The 17,951-nt window shown below is 34.4% G+C and overlaps 4 protein-coding genes across 7 annotated transcripts; 3 read left to right on the top strand and 1 right to left on the bottom strand.

Moving 5' to 3' along the window:
• Positions 1–2,675, top strand: LOC108474214 (receptor-like cytosolic serine/threonine-protein kinase RBK2). The gene is made up of 7 exons (XM_017776147.2): positions 1–826; positions 907–1,158; positions 1,239–1,393; positions 1,487–1,566; positions 1,656–1,791; positions 1,869–2,018; positions 2,117–2,675. Exons 1-7 carry the CDS (start codon positions 457–459, stop codon positions 2,243–2,245), a joined length of 1,272 nt encoding a protein of 423 aa, XP_017631636.1. The 5' UTR covers positions 1–456; the 3' UTR covers positions 2,246–2,675.
• Positions 2,676–3,273: 598 nt separating this feature from the next.
• LOC108474215 (uncharacterized) lies at positions 3,274–4,464 on the top strand. 4 transcript variants are annotated; one of them, XR_008274449.1, is made up of 4 exons: positions 3,300–3,490; positions 3,827–3,896; positions 4,060–4,117; positions 4,200–4,464. XR_008274449.1 is itself a non-coding variant. In XM_053021730.1 (3 exons), exons 1-3 carry the CDS (start codon positions 3,289–3,291, stop codon positions 4,063–4,065), a joined length of 375 nt encoding a protein of 124 aa, XP_052877690.1. In that variant the 5' UTR covers positions 3,274–3,288; the 3' UTR covers positions 4,066–4,122. The 4 variants fall into 4 exon arrangements, 1 of the variants encoding a protein (XP_052877690.1); XR_008274450.1 differs by having other exon boundaries at positions 3,306–3,490; positions 3,771–3,896; positions 4,205–4,464; XR_001869877.2 differs by having other exon boundaries at positions 3,317–3,490; positions 3,771–3,896.
• A 5,161-nt stretch (positions 4,465–9,625) lies between these two features.
• On the top strand, positions 9,626–12,162 carry LOC108472456 (histidine-containing phosphotransfer protein 5-like). Its single transcript, XM_017773982.2, has 6 exons — positions 9,626–9,898; positions 10,261–10,391; positions 10,511–10,582; positions 10,765–10,836; positions 11,597–11,669; positions 11,848–12,162. Exons 1-6 carry the CDS (start codon positions 9,836–9,838, stop codon positions 11,896–11,898), a joined length of 462 nt encoding a protein of 153 aa, XP_017629471.1. The 5' UTR covers positions 9,626–9,835; the 3' UTR covers positions 11,899–12,162.
• Positions 12,163–15,441: 3,279 nt separating this feature from the next.
• On the bottom strand, positions 15,442–17,951 carry LOC108470873 (gibberellin receptor GID1B-like). Its single transcript, XM_017772371.2, has 2 exons — positions 17,290–17,951; positions 15,442–16,877 (listed from the first exon to the last, which is right to left on the bottom strand). Exons 1-2 carry the CDS (start codon positions 17,326–17,328, stop codon positions 15,882–15,884), a joined length of 1,035 nt encoding a protein of 344 aa, XP_017627860.1. The 5' UTR covers positions 17,329–17,951; the 3' UTR covers positions 15,442–15,881.

Here is a 17,951-nt window from a genome sequence, read left to right as displayed (position 1 = left end):
ACCAAAATTCGGAAATGCTAACAATATTTACAATAATAAAAAAATAAAAAATTATTTTTTATTATTTTTCTTCCAGAAAGAAGGAATCATTAGAAATAATATTGTTACGAGAAGCAAGTGATCATAACTCATAAAAGCTTTAGAGTGACTGCAAATTTATGTGCACCTCTTTTCTTTCTCCCTCAGCTTCTTCTTAATGGCATGTCCATTGTCTTTGCTTCTTTTTTGTCCTCTCTTTTTCCTGGGTTTTCTCGTCTTTATGTGGTTCTAGTGTCTTGTTCTGTTTTTTGCTTCCCTTCTATATCAGTTTTCTCTTTCATGGGTTGCTTTCTTTTCAACCAAAAAAAACACCATTGTTACATAATATATAAAACAGAGTGCTCTGTTATTTCCAATGGTTTCATTTCATTGATGCTGCAAAAAATTGGATTTTGGTTATAGTTTTCCTCTTTAGATATGGAGAAGAAAGTGGATACATGTTCACCAACAGGGGTTCTTGAGGATTTCTTCAGGACTGAAGAATTCGAAACCAGTTGTTCTTCTAAACCGTCCACCGCAGACTCGGCCAATAAGGGAAGCTCGAAACAAAGCTCTCGATGGCGTGAATTCGCACAATTATTTGGTTATAAATTGAAGAAACCATTACCCAATTTCCGTCCCCTTGGATCTTTTAAGCTCTCATTGAGGAGGAGCAGTAGTATGAGAGACAACGTCACCGTTTCCCCGGATTTTCTTGCCAACAGCACCAATTCATATAATCTCAAGTCTCCAGGGAAGGTTTTCACTCTTTCGGAGCTTCAAATTGCCACCAAAAACTTCAGCAGTGGTCAGTTACTTCCTTTAGCATTTCGAATTTGGTTTTTACACCTTATGTTACTGAATTTGATTTGCTTCTTTTTTGGGCAGAAAATCTTATTGGAAAGGGGGGTTATGCTGAAGTTTACAAAGGGAGTTTACAAAACGGGCAGTTGGTTGCCATTAAACGTCTAACAAAGGGCACACCCGATGATATAATAGGGGATTTCTTGGCAGAGCTTGGGGTTATGGCTCATGTGAACCATCCCAACACAGCTAAGTTAATCGGCTATGGAATTGAAGGTGGAATGCATCTTGTCCTCGACTTGTCTCCAAATGGGAGCTTAGCTTCTCTTCTTTATGGTCAGTTCATGGTGTCCCTACAATACATGATTATGTACATTGAATAACCAGGTTCCAAATCTAAGTAAACATACTTGCAGGTTCAAAGGAGAAACTGAAATGGGACATCAGGTTTAAAATAGCTCAAGGCGCAGCTGAAGGCTTAAGATATCTTCATGAGGGTTGTAAGAGAAAAATCATCCACAGAGATATCAAGGCTGCAAATATTTTGCTCACCAAGGACTTTGAACCTCAGGTACCCTATAGAACCAGATGCTGCAATTTTATGAAGAAATTAGAAATATCTAAATCTAATTCTTCAATTAGTAAAATTTACATTTTTGTTCAGATTTGTGACTTTGGGCTTGCAAAATGGCTACCAGAGAATTGGACTCACCATACAGTTTCCAAATTCGAAGGCACATTTGGGTTTGTAATGCCTTTACACTAGTAACCACCCTTCTTTTCTGTTATCCATTAGAGACTCTAAATTACCTTCTTCTTTTTTTTCTTTGCAGCTATCTGGCTCCTGAGTACTTAATGCATGGCATAGTGGATGAAAAAACTGATGTTTTTGCCTTTGGTGTACTGTTGCTTGAACTAGTCTCTGGACGCCGAGCTTTGGATTACTCTCAGCAAAGCCTTGTGTTGTGGGTACGTTTTTCTCAACATCTAAGGCGGCAGATAAAGGATTTGGATTTTGTCATGCGTTTATATTTTCTTTTTTACAGGCAAAACCGTTGCTGAAAAAGAATGATATTAGAGAGCTAATCGATCCTGCCATCGGGGAAGAATACAATTTGCGACAAATGAACCTTGTCCTCTTGGCTGCTTCTTTATGCATTCATCGCTCTTCGATTCGACGCCCTCGAATGAATCAGGTTATGTTAAACAAGTCCGAAATCGAACCGTGTTCGATATAGCAGATTTCTATAAAGTTCAAGTCTAACAATTACTTTGAATATGTAATGTCATGCAGGTTGTACAGCTTCTTAATGGCAACCTCAATAGCTTAAAGAGCATGAGAAAATGTCGGATCCCGTTCTTCAGAAAAGCATTCCCTGAAGAGGCATTGAATACAGAAGAAATAAGCTCAGCCAAGACTTGAGATTAATTTCGATCTAAAAGCTTAATACCCTTTTGGAAGATCAAGGTTTGTGGTCCAACCAAATGGCCCTAGAAACAAGTTATTACATCAGAAAACAGAGCAAGTTCAATAAATGACAAATGCTTCAGAGAAGACATGAAATAACCAAAAACGAAAACCAAAAACAGTCCGAAGGGACAAAAGTAAAGACTGTCGGTGTCTTTGAAGACATGTACATAAAGAAAAGAATCTCAGGGAACAAAAGATAAGAATATCCAATGATTTAGTCAATTTTGTAGCAGACAGAAATGTAAGAACTGTTGTTTTCTTTTCCTCTTTTGAAGTAAGTTTATGACAAATGTCCTTTAGGATACCTCTACACAACATCAAATGAATCATTTAGTTTATCATGTGAGATTGGCCATATAAATCTATGTTTTGTTGAGATAAATCTTCTAAGATTAGATTGGTGACAACATTTTCTTAAAAGAAACATAACTAGATTCGTTCACCCATGTTTTTTTTATTTGGATATAATTTATTTTTATTATTTTGTATTTTAGTTTTCTTCAAAAGTTTTTTTTTTTAATTTGTTCTTTGTTGGTATCAAGTTTCACAATAAGTGCTGGATAGTATGTGCGAAATTTATTGTCCAATCATTTGTTGATAATGAAAAGACATAATGATGAGCTCAATGCCTACAAGTGTCAAAGTCTTAGACTACAATTTTTGAGGATTCCTCTCAAGAATAATGTTCTTTGTTGTCAGGTCTTATCTTGACATTTTTGAAACTCTAGGCGGAACAATAAAATGAGATTTTTTTTTATGTTAAATGATCGGGTATTTTATTAGAAGAAAATAAAAACTTGAGGCCCAAAAAGATAATTGGACCCAAGCCCGTTACAACCATAACTAAAGAAGCAAACAACTGGCCCTACAATCTGACTAAAAAAGTGCAATCCTCCTAACCAGCACTAAAACAAAACTGAACGGATAGCTAGAAGAGTAAAAAAGTAAAAAACAAAACAAAAAAGGAACCTAAAGAAAATATCTACCCCAGTCAAATGCTAAACAGCTGGACACCATTAATTCTCCTGAGTTGTCATTTCAAAGTCCAATCTATTCTATCAACAGCAGGTTTTAATGATAAAACTTTCCTGCTTCCCTCCTTTGAAAATCAGTTTCCCTCAAATCTCTTCAATCTGGGTTCCTTGGCTGGCATCTCTCTAAAGCAAAGACATGCCCATCCAGTTCTTCTCCCATCAGGTAAGCAGACTCCCTTCTAACAAGAGCATCTTTTGCGGTTCTATGTGCTTGTGAGTTCTTCGATCTGTGCGTGTGCTGAAAAATAATCTCTTGAAAACACCGTTTTTTGTTATGTATATCGTTGATAATGGCTCCAATCACTGATTTGTCTGGTAAAGTCACTTGACACTTCTTAATCACTGTTTTAGAGTCTCCCATAATCTTAATTGATTGTAAACCCAACGAGATCCTAACTTTAGGCCCTCTAAACATGCATGTGCTTCTGCTGCAAATGGGGAAGGAATATTGTTGTAAATGGTTGACTTTACGGCTAAAAGGTTTTTGGTCAAATCCCAGACCACCAGACCAGTCGCAAATGTGGAACTGCTACTATCGAACGCTGCGTCGAAATAGACCGCCGTTCTTGGTACGTCTTCTTGGGCTCTAAAATACTTATTCATAATTACAGGTCTCTTCATTTCCCTTACTGCTTCATATTCTGCCATAGACCGCCGTATGTTTTGCGCTAACTCTCTACCGTTTATATTGTTCCTTTCATGCACGAACTGGTTTCTGGATAACCATATTAGCCATAAGGCATAACTGAAACATCGACATTGGGCATCGTTACCTCTCTTGAGAACCCAGGTTAGCCACTCCCATAGACTTTGGTTCATATTATTAACAACCCAAGGTAAGTGTACTAATCCCCAGACTTCGGTCGTTGCAGGGCAGTCATGAAAGATATGGAGGTTGTATTCTTCCCAGGAACAACATCGGGGGCATCTATCATCTGATATTATTCTTTTGAATCGGAGATTAACAAAGTTTGGAATAAAATCCCAGGAGATTCTCCAGATAATGATTATAATTTTAGGGGGTAGCTGTAGCCCCCATAGTTTCTTGTAGAATTCTTTCATTTCGGTCTGTATTAAAAAATTCCTAAGATCCAGGCTAGCATTATGTAATAGTTTATAAGCACTACGTACCGAGAACTCGCCTGATAGCTCTCCCTTCCATACAAGCATATCCTCGTGGTCAGTCTCTGAGAGAGGGATCTCTAAAATTTCTGAGCAACTCCTTCTTGGAAGGTACAATTAACCAAACCTGTTCTCCACTGGAGTTCCCCATTGTTTTGTCTACTATGTCTATCAACTGTGTCAATCCCCGGGATACAACTATCCCCCCAAATAGAGATCTGGTCTCCTCTGCCCACTCTCTAGCCCAATCCTTTTTGGAGCAGTCTCTTTGCTTCCCAAATACTCTTCCAGGTAAGAGAAGGTAAATATCCCAACTCGGCACTTAAAAAGTTTGAATTCGGAAAGTATTTAGCTTTTAGAACTTTAGCTAACAAAGAATTTGGATACGGAAGAATGCGCCAGCCCTGTTTTATATTAAACTGCCCAAAATTTCTAAAATCTAAACCACCGTTTTCTTTTAAATCACAAAGGTTTTTCCATGTACACCAATGAATACCCTTTTTGCCATGGCTCTTCTGCCACTAGAATCGTGCAATGATACTATCAAACTCATAACACAGATTTAGGAAGTAAAAAACAATTTATCGTGTAAATTGGTACTGCCTGTAGAATGGCCTTCATAAAAACTTCCTTCACCCCTTGAGATAAAAACCGGTTGCTCCAATTATCAATACATTTTCGAATACGGTCCTTCAAATTCTGAAAAGATTCCTTTTTCCTCCTACCCACCATACTCAGCAGTCTTAGGTAACGCTCTGGTTTGTTCGAACTGCGGAACCTCCAAGAGATTGTTGGCTAATCCCCTATCTTCTTCCGAGGTATTCTTACTGAAATAAACTGTTGACTTGTCAAAATTGACACACTGTCCAGAGCAAAGCTTATATTCCTGCAGGATTTCCTTGAATAGACTTGTGCCCCTACTTGTTGCCTCCCCGAATAGAATACAATCATCAGCAAACAAAAGGTGTGAAACCTGTGGCCCATTTAAAAAACCTTCTATTCATTGCGAGTCGCAATGAACTCGATAGACCCTCCCCACATAAAAGAAATAAAAACGGACTGAACGGATCAACTTGTCTAAGACCTCTGGTTGGGAAAAATTTATCCCCAGTATGCCCATTTATAACCACTGAATAAGACAGTCGAGACACATTTCATAAGAGCTGCTACCTGCTACCGAATTCGTATCAAACCCCATCTTTAGCATAATCTCCTTTATAAAAGTCCATTCAACTCAATCGTAGCCCTTGCTCATGTCCAGTTTTACGGCCATATATCCTTTCTTCCCCGCTCTCATCGTGATTAACTTATGTAGTATTTCGTATGCTAACATCACATTATCTGATATTAATCTTCCGGCACAAAAGCACTCTGCGCGTCGTCTATACATTTTCCAATGACTCCTCGTAAACGATTTGCTAATACCTTGGCCAAAACTTTGTAGAGCACATTATACAAGCTAATTGGTCGAAACCATGTCATATTTGTGGGACTGACAACTTTTGGAATAAGTACTATATTAGTAGAATTCACAGCACTAACCTCCATATCCCCATTAAGAATTCGTAAGCAAAAAGAGGTGACGTCTTCTCCAACAATATGCCAACATTCTTGATAAAAGAGGGCTGGAAGACCGTCCTCCCCTGCTGCCTTCGTGGGCCTCATGTCAAAAACTGCTGCTGCAATCTAATAAAATGAGATATTAGATTACTTAAAATTTGGTAAAAAAAAAATTGGGTTTTTAAAAGCTAAAAACTTTTTTTGGGCTCCATAGAAACAAGAAAACAATATTTTGGGCCCTGGGCAGGCACACCTCCAAACGACCCTAAGGTCGAGCCTATTTGTTGTTTTATATAGGGATTTGAGGTGTGAAATGGAAACTCTACTTGTGAAGGTGTTGACTTCAAACATTTTATGACTTATAGAGATTGACACCTTTTTTTGAATTTAAATAAACTTAAGATACTTAATCCCCTTTCCCTCTCCTATATATTCTATAATTTTTTAGTAAAAAAAAAAACTTTCAAAATCATCTCACCTTTAATCCTTTCAAAATGAATCAAACTATTCACAAAAGTTCCTATAATTCAGTTAATTAGTTAAGTATCTTTTTCTTCATAATTTATGAATGAGTGGTACGAAAGTTAGTCTTTAATTTTGTAGTTAATAGTATTTTCTCGTTGTGTTTGCAAATGTTGATAATAAATTTGTAAGTATTTTTGGAGTTAATATTATGTTATGTTTATTGTTACAATTGTTGATTATGTTGTATGTGGATGGTATAAGAAAATTTTGTTATTTTTATGGTTGTGATTGTAGTAAATACTAATTTTGTTGAATCATTTATTTTATGAATTATTCAAATCGTTAGAATTGTTAAGTTATTATTGTTACATTCGTTGAACAAGAAATGATTTATTGTTTTTGCTTTCAATTAAAGTAAATTAATGTTAATTTTGTTGGATTCTTTTGAATAAATAATTACTGAAATCGTTAAAAGTGGTGGTAATGTTTAAATTTAACATATGATAGTATCAAGATAACAAATCGATTTATAAAACAAATTCATTTGAATGGATATATGATTTTGGCTGATGTTGAAGTCATAATCCAATCAAATACGACTTTGAAGAATGATATTTCATTGGGCAACATGAAACGGAAGATCAAGAGGAAAATCCAAGTTGGAAATAATATAGTACATAATCAATGTGAAGTATAGCATTCTAAGGTCTAGCAAAAGGAGGTGTAAATACATTGTGGTGGATTTATGATAATGAAAATGTTAGTACAATAGTGTGTGTTTTGGCATCAGAAATACACAAATGTCAGTGGAGGTCAAAGACATACCTAAAATTGAGTATGAGATTTTGAATTATGCACTATCTTGATTACTATAATAGATTCTTAATGCCTATTCGGAGTATTGTAATAAAAAATTCCCGACATATCAAATATTTATAATTTGTACGATATGATACTAGTTGTATCACTATACAAATAACCTTCAACCATCAAATTACATTAACAAGTAACTCATAAAAGATAAATTGTTCAAAATCAAATCAAAACTGTTTGTGGAACCAACAACATTTGGGTTGGCTTCAACTACCTTGTCTTCATTATATCAAAACCTTATCTCTACATAAAATTGTGGAAACCGTTATCCAATAACATTGGAATTGGATTGAACGTCCAAGATAGAACATTCGCTCTTCATGTTTTTTCTTATCTTTTTAAGACAATCAACGTGGGCACTTCGGTTTTTTTTTAATTATATCCATGATTATTTTAATATTTTGGTCATTCTAATTTTTTTCAATTAATTATTCTAATTAAAATAATTAGTTGAATTAATCACTACTTTTAAAATTTCCATTAATCCCCTGATAGACTGTTTATGTCACACATTAAACATTTTTTTAATTTTTAACTAAAATTATAGATGTCTCCATGATTAGTCCAAAAAAATTTTCCTCCCTCTCCCCTTGTGGCATGCACCCTCCTTATTTTCTTTTGTTTTTCTTTTCCATACGATCTTTTTCTTTAAGCACCAATAGCTAGAGAGAAACATTTGTATCTTGAACGGACCTCAAAATTCAGAGATGGGAAGACAGCAAGGAAAGGAGACGGGTTGGACACTCGGGAAATTTGGTCAACAAAGTTATAGATGAGAACAAGCCGATCACCTGCAAAACAGAAGAACAACTACGATTCACTTGGTAGAAATACACGAGCGAGCAAGTCCATAGGACGGACTTGGAGAAACTTGATACCTTTAGGCTCATATTCATGCCCTTCCAGACATTCATATATACTCCTACTAAAAGCTAAATTTTGCTGCCAAAGTATCCAAACAAATAAGTGTCACCGACTTCTCTAAAAGCTTTAATTTGGAATAAGAGTGCAGAAGTCAGTAACAGAACAAATGTACAGCACAAGATATGAATATATTCGACTCGGCACACACAATGAAATAGGGCATGTATAATGATTCTAATGAAAGTGGGCTTCGACATTGGAACAACAACAGAGAGTTTCAAGATGGCGCTGAGATGAACATAAACGTAGCAACTCAATATCAACATATTCACACCATTGGTTAAAGCATTTTCTCACCAGATGAAGAAAGCAAAATCATAGATGCGGGAGAGTTCGGAAAACTCCACCTATAAGAAACCATAATATGTCAAACATTTGTGTGTAAAACACGATATCAGGACATAAAATCAATGTACCAATAATGAAGAACTTCAATGAAGAGGTATGTCGCCATCAAGTCTAATTGCAATGAGTTTGAGAAGTTTATCGAACACTGTATTTAAAAAAAGATTGTATGAAAAAAGAAGCAAAAGAAAAAGAAGCAGGGTTCAAATTATAAGTGTTCATGGGTCGAGCTCAACTCATGTAAAGTATTTATATAAAATTTTTATGTATAGTTCTGGCTCAAAAAATAAGTTTATTTTTTTTGTCCAAATTCAATCTAATTTAAGAAAAGTAAATTCGAATCTGATCCGGCCCATCCATATTTTATTTTATTTTTAGATTAGTTCTTATTTAGAAATAATTTTTAAAATAGAATAAATTAAATGCACTAAAATAAGCTAAAATAAACCCATTAAAAATACATTAAAAAATATTTATATTAAAAACACTATCACAAATATAATAAATATTTATTATATTAAATTTTTTTAAAATTTTATATTTTGATTGGGTTATTTAGTTGGGTAAATTCTTTTAGGTTTTGGATGATAGATTTAATTGTTATTAGGTTAGTGATTTAATATAAATATAAAAATATATAATTATTATAATATTTTTACATAACATAAGATATTCGGATCAGCTCTAGCAAAAAAAATATTACTCAAGCCTCAATCCATATAAAAAAGGGTCTTAATTTTACCCAAATTTATTTTTCAGTTTTAATTTTAGTTAAAAGTAAAAATATTTATATCGATCACTTAATGTATTAATGTGTCATATTAATAATCTATTAATTTAATTTATTTTAATGAATTATAATAATACTATAAAACCCAAACAATAAACAACACTAATACAATTTAAACCTAGGCCACCTAAAGTGATGAACACCTTGAGTTTCTATTAATTTAATTTTAATTAGAACCCTTCTTTTTTTTTTTTTCTAACATAAATTTAACGTACCGCAATAAATTAAAAAAATCGGATTAGGTAATAATTAATTAATAATACAAAAGTCGGTTATCTTATGATTTTATTAGCTTGTCTGTCTATTGCTTCTTTTTTTGGTCTGTATATTCAATGCTATAAATCCTTTGCTTTTAATGTCTGTTTTCAAGTGATTACTATTATTATTGAAATAGCTTAAAAGAAAGAAAACAGGGGAGGCTTGGTCACCATGGATGTTGTGAATCAGTTGCAGAGACAGTTCATTGACTACTCTGCATCACTCCACCGTGAGGTCCAAATAGTTTTTTTTCTTTTTTCTTTTTTCTTTTTTTTTTTTGCGTTATTGCTTAGATTTGACCAAAATATTTATCTTTTCATTAAAATCTGTACATGGGTTTTGGGTTTTCATTCCTATGATTGTTTCTATTGAGATTATTTCCAACAAAAAAAAGGGTAAAAGAATCGTTATAAAAAGCCAAATCTAGTGGGGACTTGTCATATTTTGTTTTCCCCGAGATTATAAATCAGTTTACCTGAAAAGGAAAAAACTTTTTTGGTTCTTATTCTTATTTTTGTATCCATTAACTGCGCTTTTATTTGTTTTTTCTCCTGGAGTTGTTTTTGGAGGCTTCCTAATAATGGGTTATTGAACAGGGATTTTTGGATGATCAGTTTACTCAGCTCCAAAAACTGCAAGATGATAACAGCCCTGATTTTGTGGTTGAGGTGGCTTCTCTTTTCTTTGAAGATTGTGAGAAGCTTATTAACAACATGGCCAGAGCTTTGTGAGTGTTTTATTGTTTTTGTCTTGCTTTCTCTTGTTTTATTCTTAGAATAACTCCCCTTTTGGGTTTTGTTGGATAAACTGAAACTAATTGGTAAACTGTGATATTATTACTATCAGAGAGCAACAACAAGGGGTTGATTTCAGGCAAGTGGATGCTAGTGTCCATCAGCTAAAGGGCAGTAGTTCCAGGTATTCATAAATACTTAAACCCTTGATTTTTCTACTTGACTTTGCTATCTTATTTAATTGGGATTTTGCAATGATCATTGTACAAAATCAGATGGTTGTTTCATTACTTCTTGTAGAGATTAGAATGTATTTTAATTGTGTTTGAAAGTTTGTTATGAGTGTTTGTGTGTTTATGGTAATAGCATAGGTGCAATGAGGGTTAAAGATGTATGCGTCGCCTTCAGAAGCTTTTGTGAAGCCCAAAATCGAGAAGGGTGAGCTTTGCTTTCCATTCACATCTTTTCTCATCATTAGTTTCTTTATATGATCGCATGAAATGCTGAATTAGAATGTTGACCTGATTAGCGTATTCGCATGCTATTGTAACCTGTATGATGCTTTTTTGAAGGTTTTTGGATGTTTTTCCTAGATTCCATGAGAAAAATGGCAGTAAGTCATAATGGGATACAGTGCATTCATCCATGAACGCATCACTTGGTTAGGAAGCATAATATAGATTAAAAGAGGGATATGTGAAATGCCATTTGATTCAGCCATGAGAGCTGAGTTACTGCTCTCTTCAACTCAGCTCAAGAAAAATAGAATGACAAGCTAACATTTAGTCATCCATAGAGAAGAGATTATGTTGAGCTTATCTATTCACATCACCTTATCAGTTAAATGGGAAGATTAGATACAAGTTGGTCAGTAGGCATCATGTTCAACAGTCTCAAGTGCAAATAGTGTTTCCGTTTTGCTTAACCAAGTAATTTAAGCTAATATGAATATATGATAATTTAGTTTTTCTAGATTGTTGGTCTGACCAGATGTCGATCCAGGAAACTCTCCAATTGAGTGTGCATGCAATGAAAACTTCATGTATTTGTAAATATTTGCTTTTTGGTACCTGTATCAATTAAATACAATTTTTCCAGTTGAAACGTCTTCTTATATCTGATCTGTAAGTTTTTTGCTTCGCACTCCCTTGAATCATACAATGAAGTGACTGGTTAACTTGATAAATTTTTGGGACAGGTGTTTGAGATGCCTGCAACAGGTGACTCATGAATACTCCCTACTGAAGAACAAGCTTCAAACCTTATTCAGGGTACACATAACAACATGCTCCTACTAGGAATTGTTATGTTCCTGCATGACTTTTTGATACTGCAAGAACAGATTTCCATTTTTCATAAAAAAGTGCTTCATTCCTTGAGTTTGATTTTTATCCATTTCTATCTCCAATAGTACTTTTTAAGTGGATTCTTTACGGTTGGTTGTTTCAGCTGCAGCAGCAAATCCTGGCAGCTGGTGGATCAATTCCAGTAGTGGAATAAATAACCATTCATATCATCCTCATGGTAGAGCAAAGGAAAAGTTGAAACAGCTGATATTACTTATTGTTTGATACCATTTTCTGATGAGGTTTTGTATTTAATTAATTGCAGCAATGTTGCATATTACTTGAGGGTTTTTCTTAGATTTGTATCTAAAACCTGTATGAGGTTTAATGCAGTATATACCAATATGGTAGTTCAGTGTGTGGATGAGATAGGTGATGTTGAGGTTTAATGCAGTATAGAATAATGGTTTTTAATTAAGCTCATTGTTTTTTGGTACAAGGCTAAAAAAAAACTTGTATGCATGGATGGAAGTGTATCCATGTCTATAATGTTACACAATTCTACTTTACATTGAAGGGTATCCAACTGTAGGCCATTTCGGCAAATAATAATTTATGTTATACAGGGCGGAGCCAAAAAAAAAATTTCAGCAGCCAGAATTAAATTGTAATTTTAATGAACTTATATTTTTATCATTTTTAAAGGATTCAATTAAAGTTTTATTATTTTGAAGGAGTCAATGTATAATTTTACCTTTATTAAATGGATAATTTTTTATTTTAAAGGTTGGGTCTTCATCCAACCTACGCCCTTGTTTTTTTTATTAATTTTTTTAAGTGCATTTATTTAAGGTCTAATTCGATTTCGAATTTAGGTTAATTATAGGTTGAGTTAATTTTACATTTGGGTTATTGATTTTTCGTTATTAAATCAAAGTTGAGTCAAAACTACAAGAGAAAATGGCTAATATAAAGCAGGCCAGAAGCGAGCATGAGAAAAAGGGCATAGCCGAAAGCACAGGGCATTGTCCATCTTCATCAAATCCGGTACGGCTGCCTCTCATTGAGAGAAGTAGCAATAGCTATAGTCAAGTCCAAAAGCACAAAATAAAAAAGGTGCATATCAGAAGGGGCAGCCATTAGTAGTACCATATCTTTTCTTTCAAAACAACAAAATAAAAAAAGCTTTTCCTATTTAAAGTCCATAAAAGAAAATTAGTATTCTTTGTAAATAATAATACTAGGTAGATAGAAATGCCAAATGGTAGGTACGTTGTCAGACGGAATGAAGGATACGGGTAACTCATTGCTGGCTCCAACACCAACAATTAGACCCACCCCCCATATTTGTAATTAAATATCTTAAAGGAAATATTCTCTAATCTTATAATGTTAATAAAGGAACCATTTTTCTAACAACTTCCCTTTCTTGTGATTTCTCTTATACATTTGAGTGTATCATAAGCACAAAAACTTGGTTTTTTTTATTTATTAGTTATAGTAGTCTAAGTGGTTGCCAACCTTTCACTTTCGCATAATTTTTTTCAACCACGTGTTTGTTTGTTTTTTTTTTTTTTTATCTTATATAAATGTAAATCCTTTCCATTCTACTTTTCGGGCTTTAGCTATAATTGTCAGCCTTTTATTTTTTGTATTTTTCTCATGTTTTTATTCTTCTTGTCCTCTACCTATCGCCCGCTGTTTTCTTTCTTATAATTTTATCGCCCATTGTTACTTTTTATTGGAGGGTTATTTGTCATTACAATTTAATTAGTATACCAAGGTTGAAACTGGCATTTTTATAATATACTTTTAATATTTTCGATTTTAATTTTATTATAATTTAAATCACATGAGTTTTCACAAATTTAATATTTTTAATCTGAAAATGACATCATTATATCTTGAACTGACCAAAATTTGAAAATGACATTTATATTTAAATGGAATAAAATGGTCCCTCAAATGGATGGAGTTGAAGAGAGTAGGGAATACTCAATTTAGACCTTTGCGTGTGTTAGGCTAAACAAAATAATAATAATAATTAAGCGCACTACTATAATAAGGATTAGCGAAGTCCTCAAGCAATTACTGTCTAAAATAAATTATTTTTAAAAGAATAAATATCAAAATTATACATTAATTTTGTTCTAATCTGTAATTTAATATAAATATTTTAATTTGGTCTAACAATATACATGAAACTTGAATTTAATTATATATATTTAGATAAATATATATTTTATATTAAATTAATATAATTATTTGTTTATATAATATATATCATATCATTTTAAAAAAAAATAGAATTATGTGAGGCAATGGAAATATAGTGAGGATTTTTGTCCGAAAATCATTTAAAAGGGGGGTTGGGAGGGAGAAAGAGAGGCAATTTGTTGAGAAACAGTCCACCATGTCGTATTAAAGGATTATGTATAAAAGACAAAAAAGTAAACAGCTAATTTACAATGAGACAGCTTCACAATAAGACAACGAAGAACAATAAAACAAAAATAAATGAACATTGGGCATTTATAAATGTTTAATCTTATCTAAACAAGAAAACGCAAAACAACAAAACTCTTAAATAATGAATACATCTGATTTGTGTTTTGTTTTACTGATGGGAAGATGCAAAAACTAACGACAAATAATAATTTTAAGTTTTAAAATTTAGATATATTAATAACATCATTTCCGAATTATATATATATATATTTTTTAAAAAATACAGGTTCCAAGTTCTATGTCCTTATCCAAGGCTTAGCTGTTCCTACCACTTACTGCTCCCCCCATTAAACCACCCTTTAAAAGCAATCCAACATTTTTATTCTTTATTTTAAATATTCATTTATCACAAAAAAAAAAAAAAGGGGTGGTCCCCTTAGAGTGGTTCCAAAAATTTCAACCACTATTTTGAAGACTTTTTTAACTTTCTACCCATCGGAAAACCAAACCCTATTCCTCTTTCAAACCAAACTAACATTTTATATTCTGTATTACGTAAAAACAAATAAAACAAAACAAAATATGTGAACAGCTTCATATCTTAAACTTAAAAAAAATACCATAACTATATTTATTACACCTATTATTTAACAAAAGCTCAGACTGATGTCCCCTAAAAAGAAAAAAGAAAATTCCAAATTAATAAAAAAAAAAAAACAAGGTGGAAAGTTGGCTAAACACACGATTTGGACTTATAATCCACTCATCTCATTTATTTTTTTTTTTTAATTAATGATTCCAAAAGTTTTTGATTGGTTGGGGTTTGTTTTGGTCTTGGGCTTTAGAGTACTGACAAAGAAAAAAAATTTTGCCTGCCTATGTGGTCCGCCACGCCACACGCCCCCATCTTTTTGCACGCCTTCTTTACATTTTTCCAACTAAGCTTTAAATATATATATATTTCCAACTATTTTTAAAAAAATTAAAGAGTAATTTCTTATATTAACAATTATTATAAAATCGCGTTAAATAGAATATTAAAAAGAATGGGTATGATGACAAATATTAGTATTGAATGGCGTGGATATGACCTGTGTAAAGAGTAAATATAGAAAGTATAGTAGATGAAAATCATCAACTTAATTTATCTTCTAGTGTACAAATTGATTTCATAGATACTATAAGATCACCCTTGGTGCCAATTATCAAAAGAATGATCCGCATTGAAGTATTGAATGGCTCAGCATTTCCACAAACATTGGATGTTCGTTAAAAGACATGTTGTTGATACCCAGACCAGAAAGCAATGTTAACAGAACAAAATCTTTTATATATTACCTTTAGAACACATAGTACAAGTATAACATCAACATACAACTTCATTACAAGACAACACATACACATATATAAAAAAGAAAAATGAAATTCCATTCCTTGTTCTGAAATTAGTGCTTTTAAGAATTTACCAATTAACACAATAAGCCACCCCAGCATTACCCCCCCCCCCCCCCAACACTTCTCTCTTCCCGTTATTTGAGGCAGGAAGCTAACTAGAGAAAGGCCCTTTTCCTTGTATCTGGTTGGTGCTCATCGGCCACCGCCACCGCAAAAAACGAAACGTAGTAATCAAGTAAGAACACAAAACAAGCTTATAACTACACACCATTGATAAAAAAAAATTTAAAGGGGGAAAGAAACTTTTGTTACGTATGGTTAAGTGGAGGTTATAACTACGCAGGGTGAGTGGTATTAACAGTTAGAATGAACGAAGTTGTTCATCTCCTCCATGAGGCAGTAGAAGTGATCGTTGTTAGGCAAGAAATAGAAGCCGATAGTGGCTTTCTCTAAGAAAAGGAGTTTCACCTCTTGACCCGATTTTTTAAGTCCTTCAACGTATGCCAATTGCCAGTCTTGAATCAGATCCAAACCCGCCACGACTACCAGACTTTTCGGGAACTTGAGACCTTCAAGGGTTCGACCTCTTGGCCCGAACGGGTTACAAGCCGGATGGTCTCGATCTTCGCCTTCCGGTAGATAAGCTCGCCAATACCAATCGCGGTCGTGGAGCGTCACGAAGTACTTGCCGTCCAATCTCTTTTCGGATTCCGTTCTCATCTGCCCACCGAACATTGGGTGAAGGAGAATGTTGCCTAGTACCTCAACGTCAGCCTCTGCTGCTCTCACCGCAACATGGTGAGCTATGTTGCCACCAGAACTATCGCCAGCCAAGTACACGTGCACTTTGGAGTCCTTTCCACTTTGAAGCCAAGTTCTTGATTTAACCCACTTTAGAGCCGCCCAACCATCGTCGTACGCACAAGGGTATCGCTGTTCGGGCGATCGGCGATAGTTCACTGACACAACGACGGCTTTGCAAATGTTGACGAGGCGACGACAAAAGGTGTCGTAGATGGCGCTGTTTGCGGAGGAATGAGTGAAACTCCCGCCGTGGAAGAAGACTATGACCGGAACGATCTCGGTTGTGCTCAAAGGTTTCTCGAGGTCGACGATGCCCCACTGAGCCTCGTTTTTGGGAGATGGCTGATAAACCCGGTTAAGAAGGCCGGTGGCTCCGTCGACATGATCGAAGGAGAAGACCCCATCGACCGGGTTGATATTGGCAGGTACTCGACGGTCAAGGAACTCCGATAAGTCTCTGTTGAAGGTTCCATCTGGACGGCGCTGTAGATTGTACGATAGCTTGAAATTAGAAATGAGGACCCAGGTATTCAACGGTACAACCCTCTGCAAAGGAAATTACATAAAATCCAAAATTTCAAGCGATCAGAAGTTTTGACTATCAATTTGGAAACTGAGAAAAGACAGATAGTACTGCAAGGAAGAGAAAATAAATGAAATCCCAACATGAACGTTTCTGAATAAATCATAAAATCAGCACAATCCCACGAATTAATCCACAGCTCATAATTAGACAAAATTTGTTTTAACCCAACATCACTCCTGAAAAGAAAGATCAAATCATAAACAGAGAATTTTTTTAACAAAAAAGTTATCGTTTCCACGAAATGGAAGTCAAAATCTCCCACAGCATCTACTTAGTAGGGGAAAAAAATTACTGTTGAAACAAACAAAATCACCTGTTAATTTTCGAAATGGACCCCAATTGTCTATCCAAAAAGAAAACGAAAGAAAATACCTTGGATTCATTGAGGTTGACTTCATTGCTACCAGCCATGGCTCAAACAAACCAGACTCAGAACACCCCCAAGACGGAAAACAAAAAAGGGAAAAAAAGATGCAAGAAAAAGAACCCACCGAGGAAACAAAACCAATCTTCACAAAGACAGCCTCATAGTAGCAAGAAACTAAAGCAAGACCGCATAGGTGTATTGTCCCTCCTTTTCTGCTCTTGGGTGTCTTTTCTTTGTATTAGTCTGTGACGGGGCTAGAAGATGAGAATTCAGGAAATTTTCTAAAAGTAGAAGCAGATTCAAAGGGGAGAAGCAAAGAGCGAATACAAAAGCCTCAAGAAAACTAAGCACATGTGCATTCGTTACGACCGTGACACCTCTCTTCTCTTTTTGATTGATTCCTCGTTCTTGGGGGTTTTTTTTTTCTAAACAAGAAGAGACACTTCCTTTCTGAAGCACGAAACCACCAAGAAAATAGAAGAAAAAGACGGGAAATAAAAGAGAGAAAAAGCAAATATATATATATATATATACACGAGTTAAAGAAAGTACATAAGATAAAGAGAGAGAGAGACAAGGGGAAATATTTTTGGAGGGTCAAAGGAGAAAAAAGAAAAAAAAAGAGTCGGAGGCGGAGACGAAAGAGACGACAAAATGGGGCGGCCGA

Source organism: Gossypium arboreum, chromosome 11 (genome assembly GCF_025698485.1).
Source record: "Gossypium arboreum isolate Shixiya-1 chromosome 11, ASM2569848v2, whole genome shotgun sequence".
Taxonomy (NCBI): domain Eukaryota; kingdom Viridiplantae; phylum Streptophyta; class Magnoliopsida; order Malvales; family Malvaceae; genus Gossypium; species Gossypium arboreum.
This window is presented reverse-complemented; position numbering and strand designations above follow the sequence as displayed.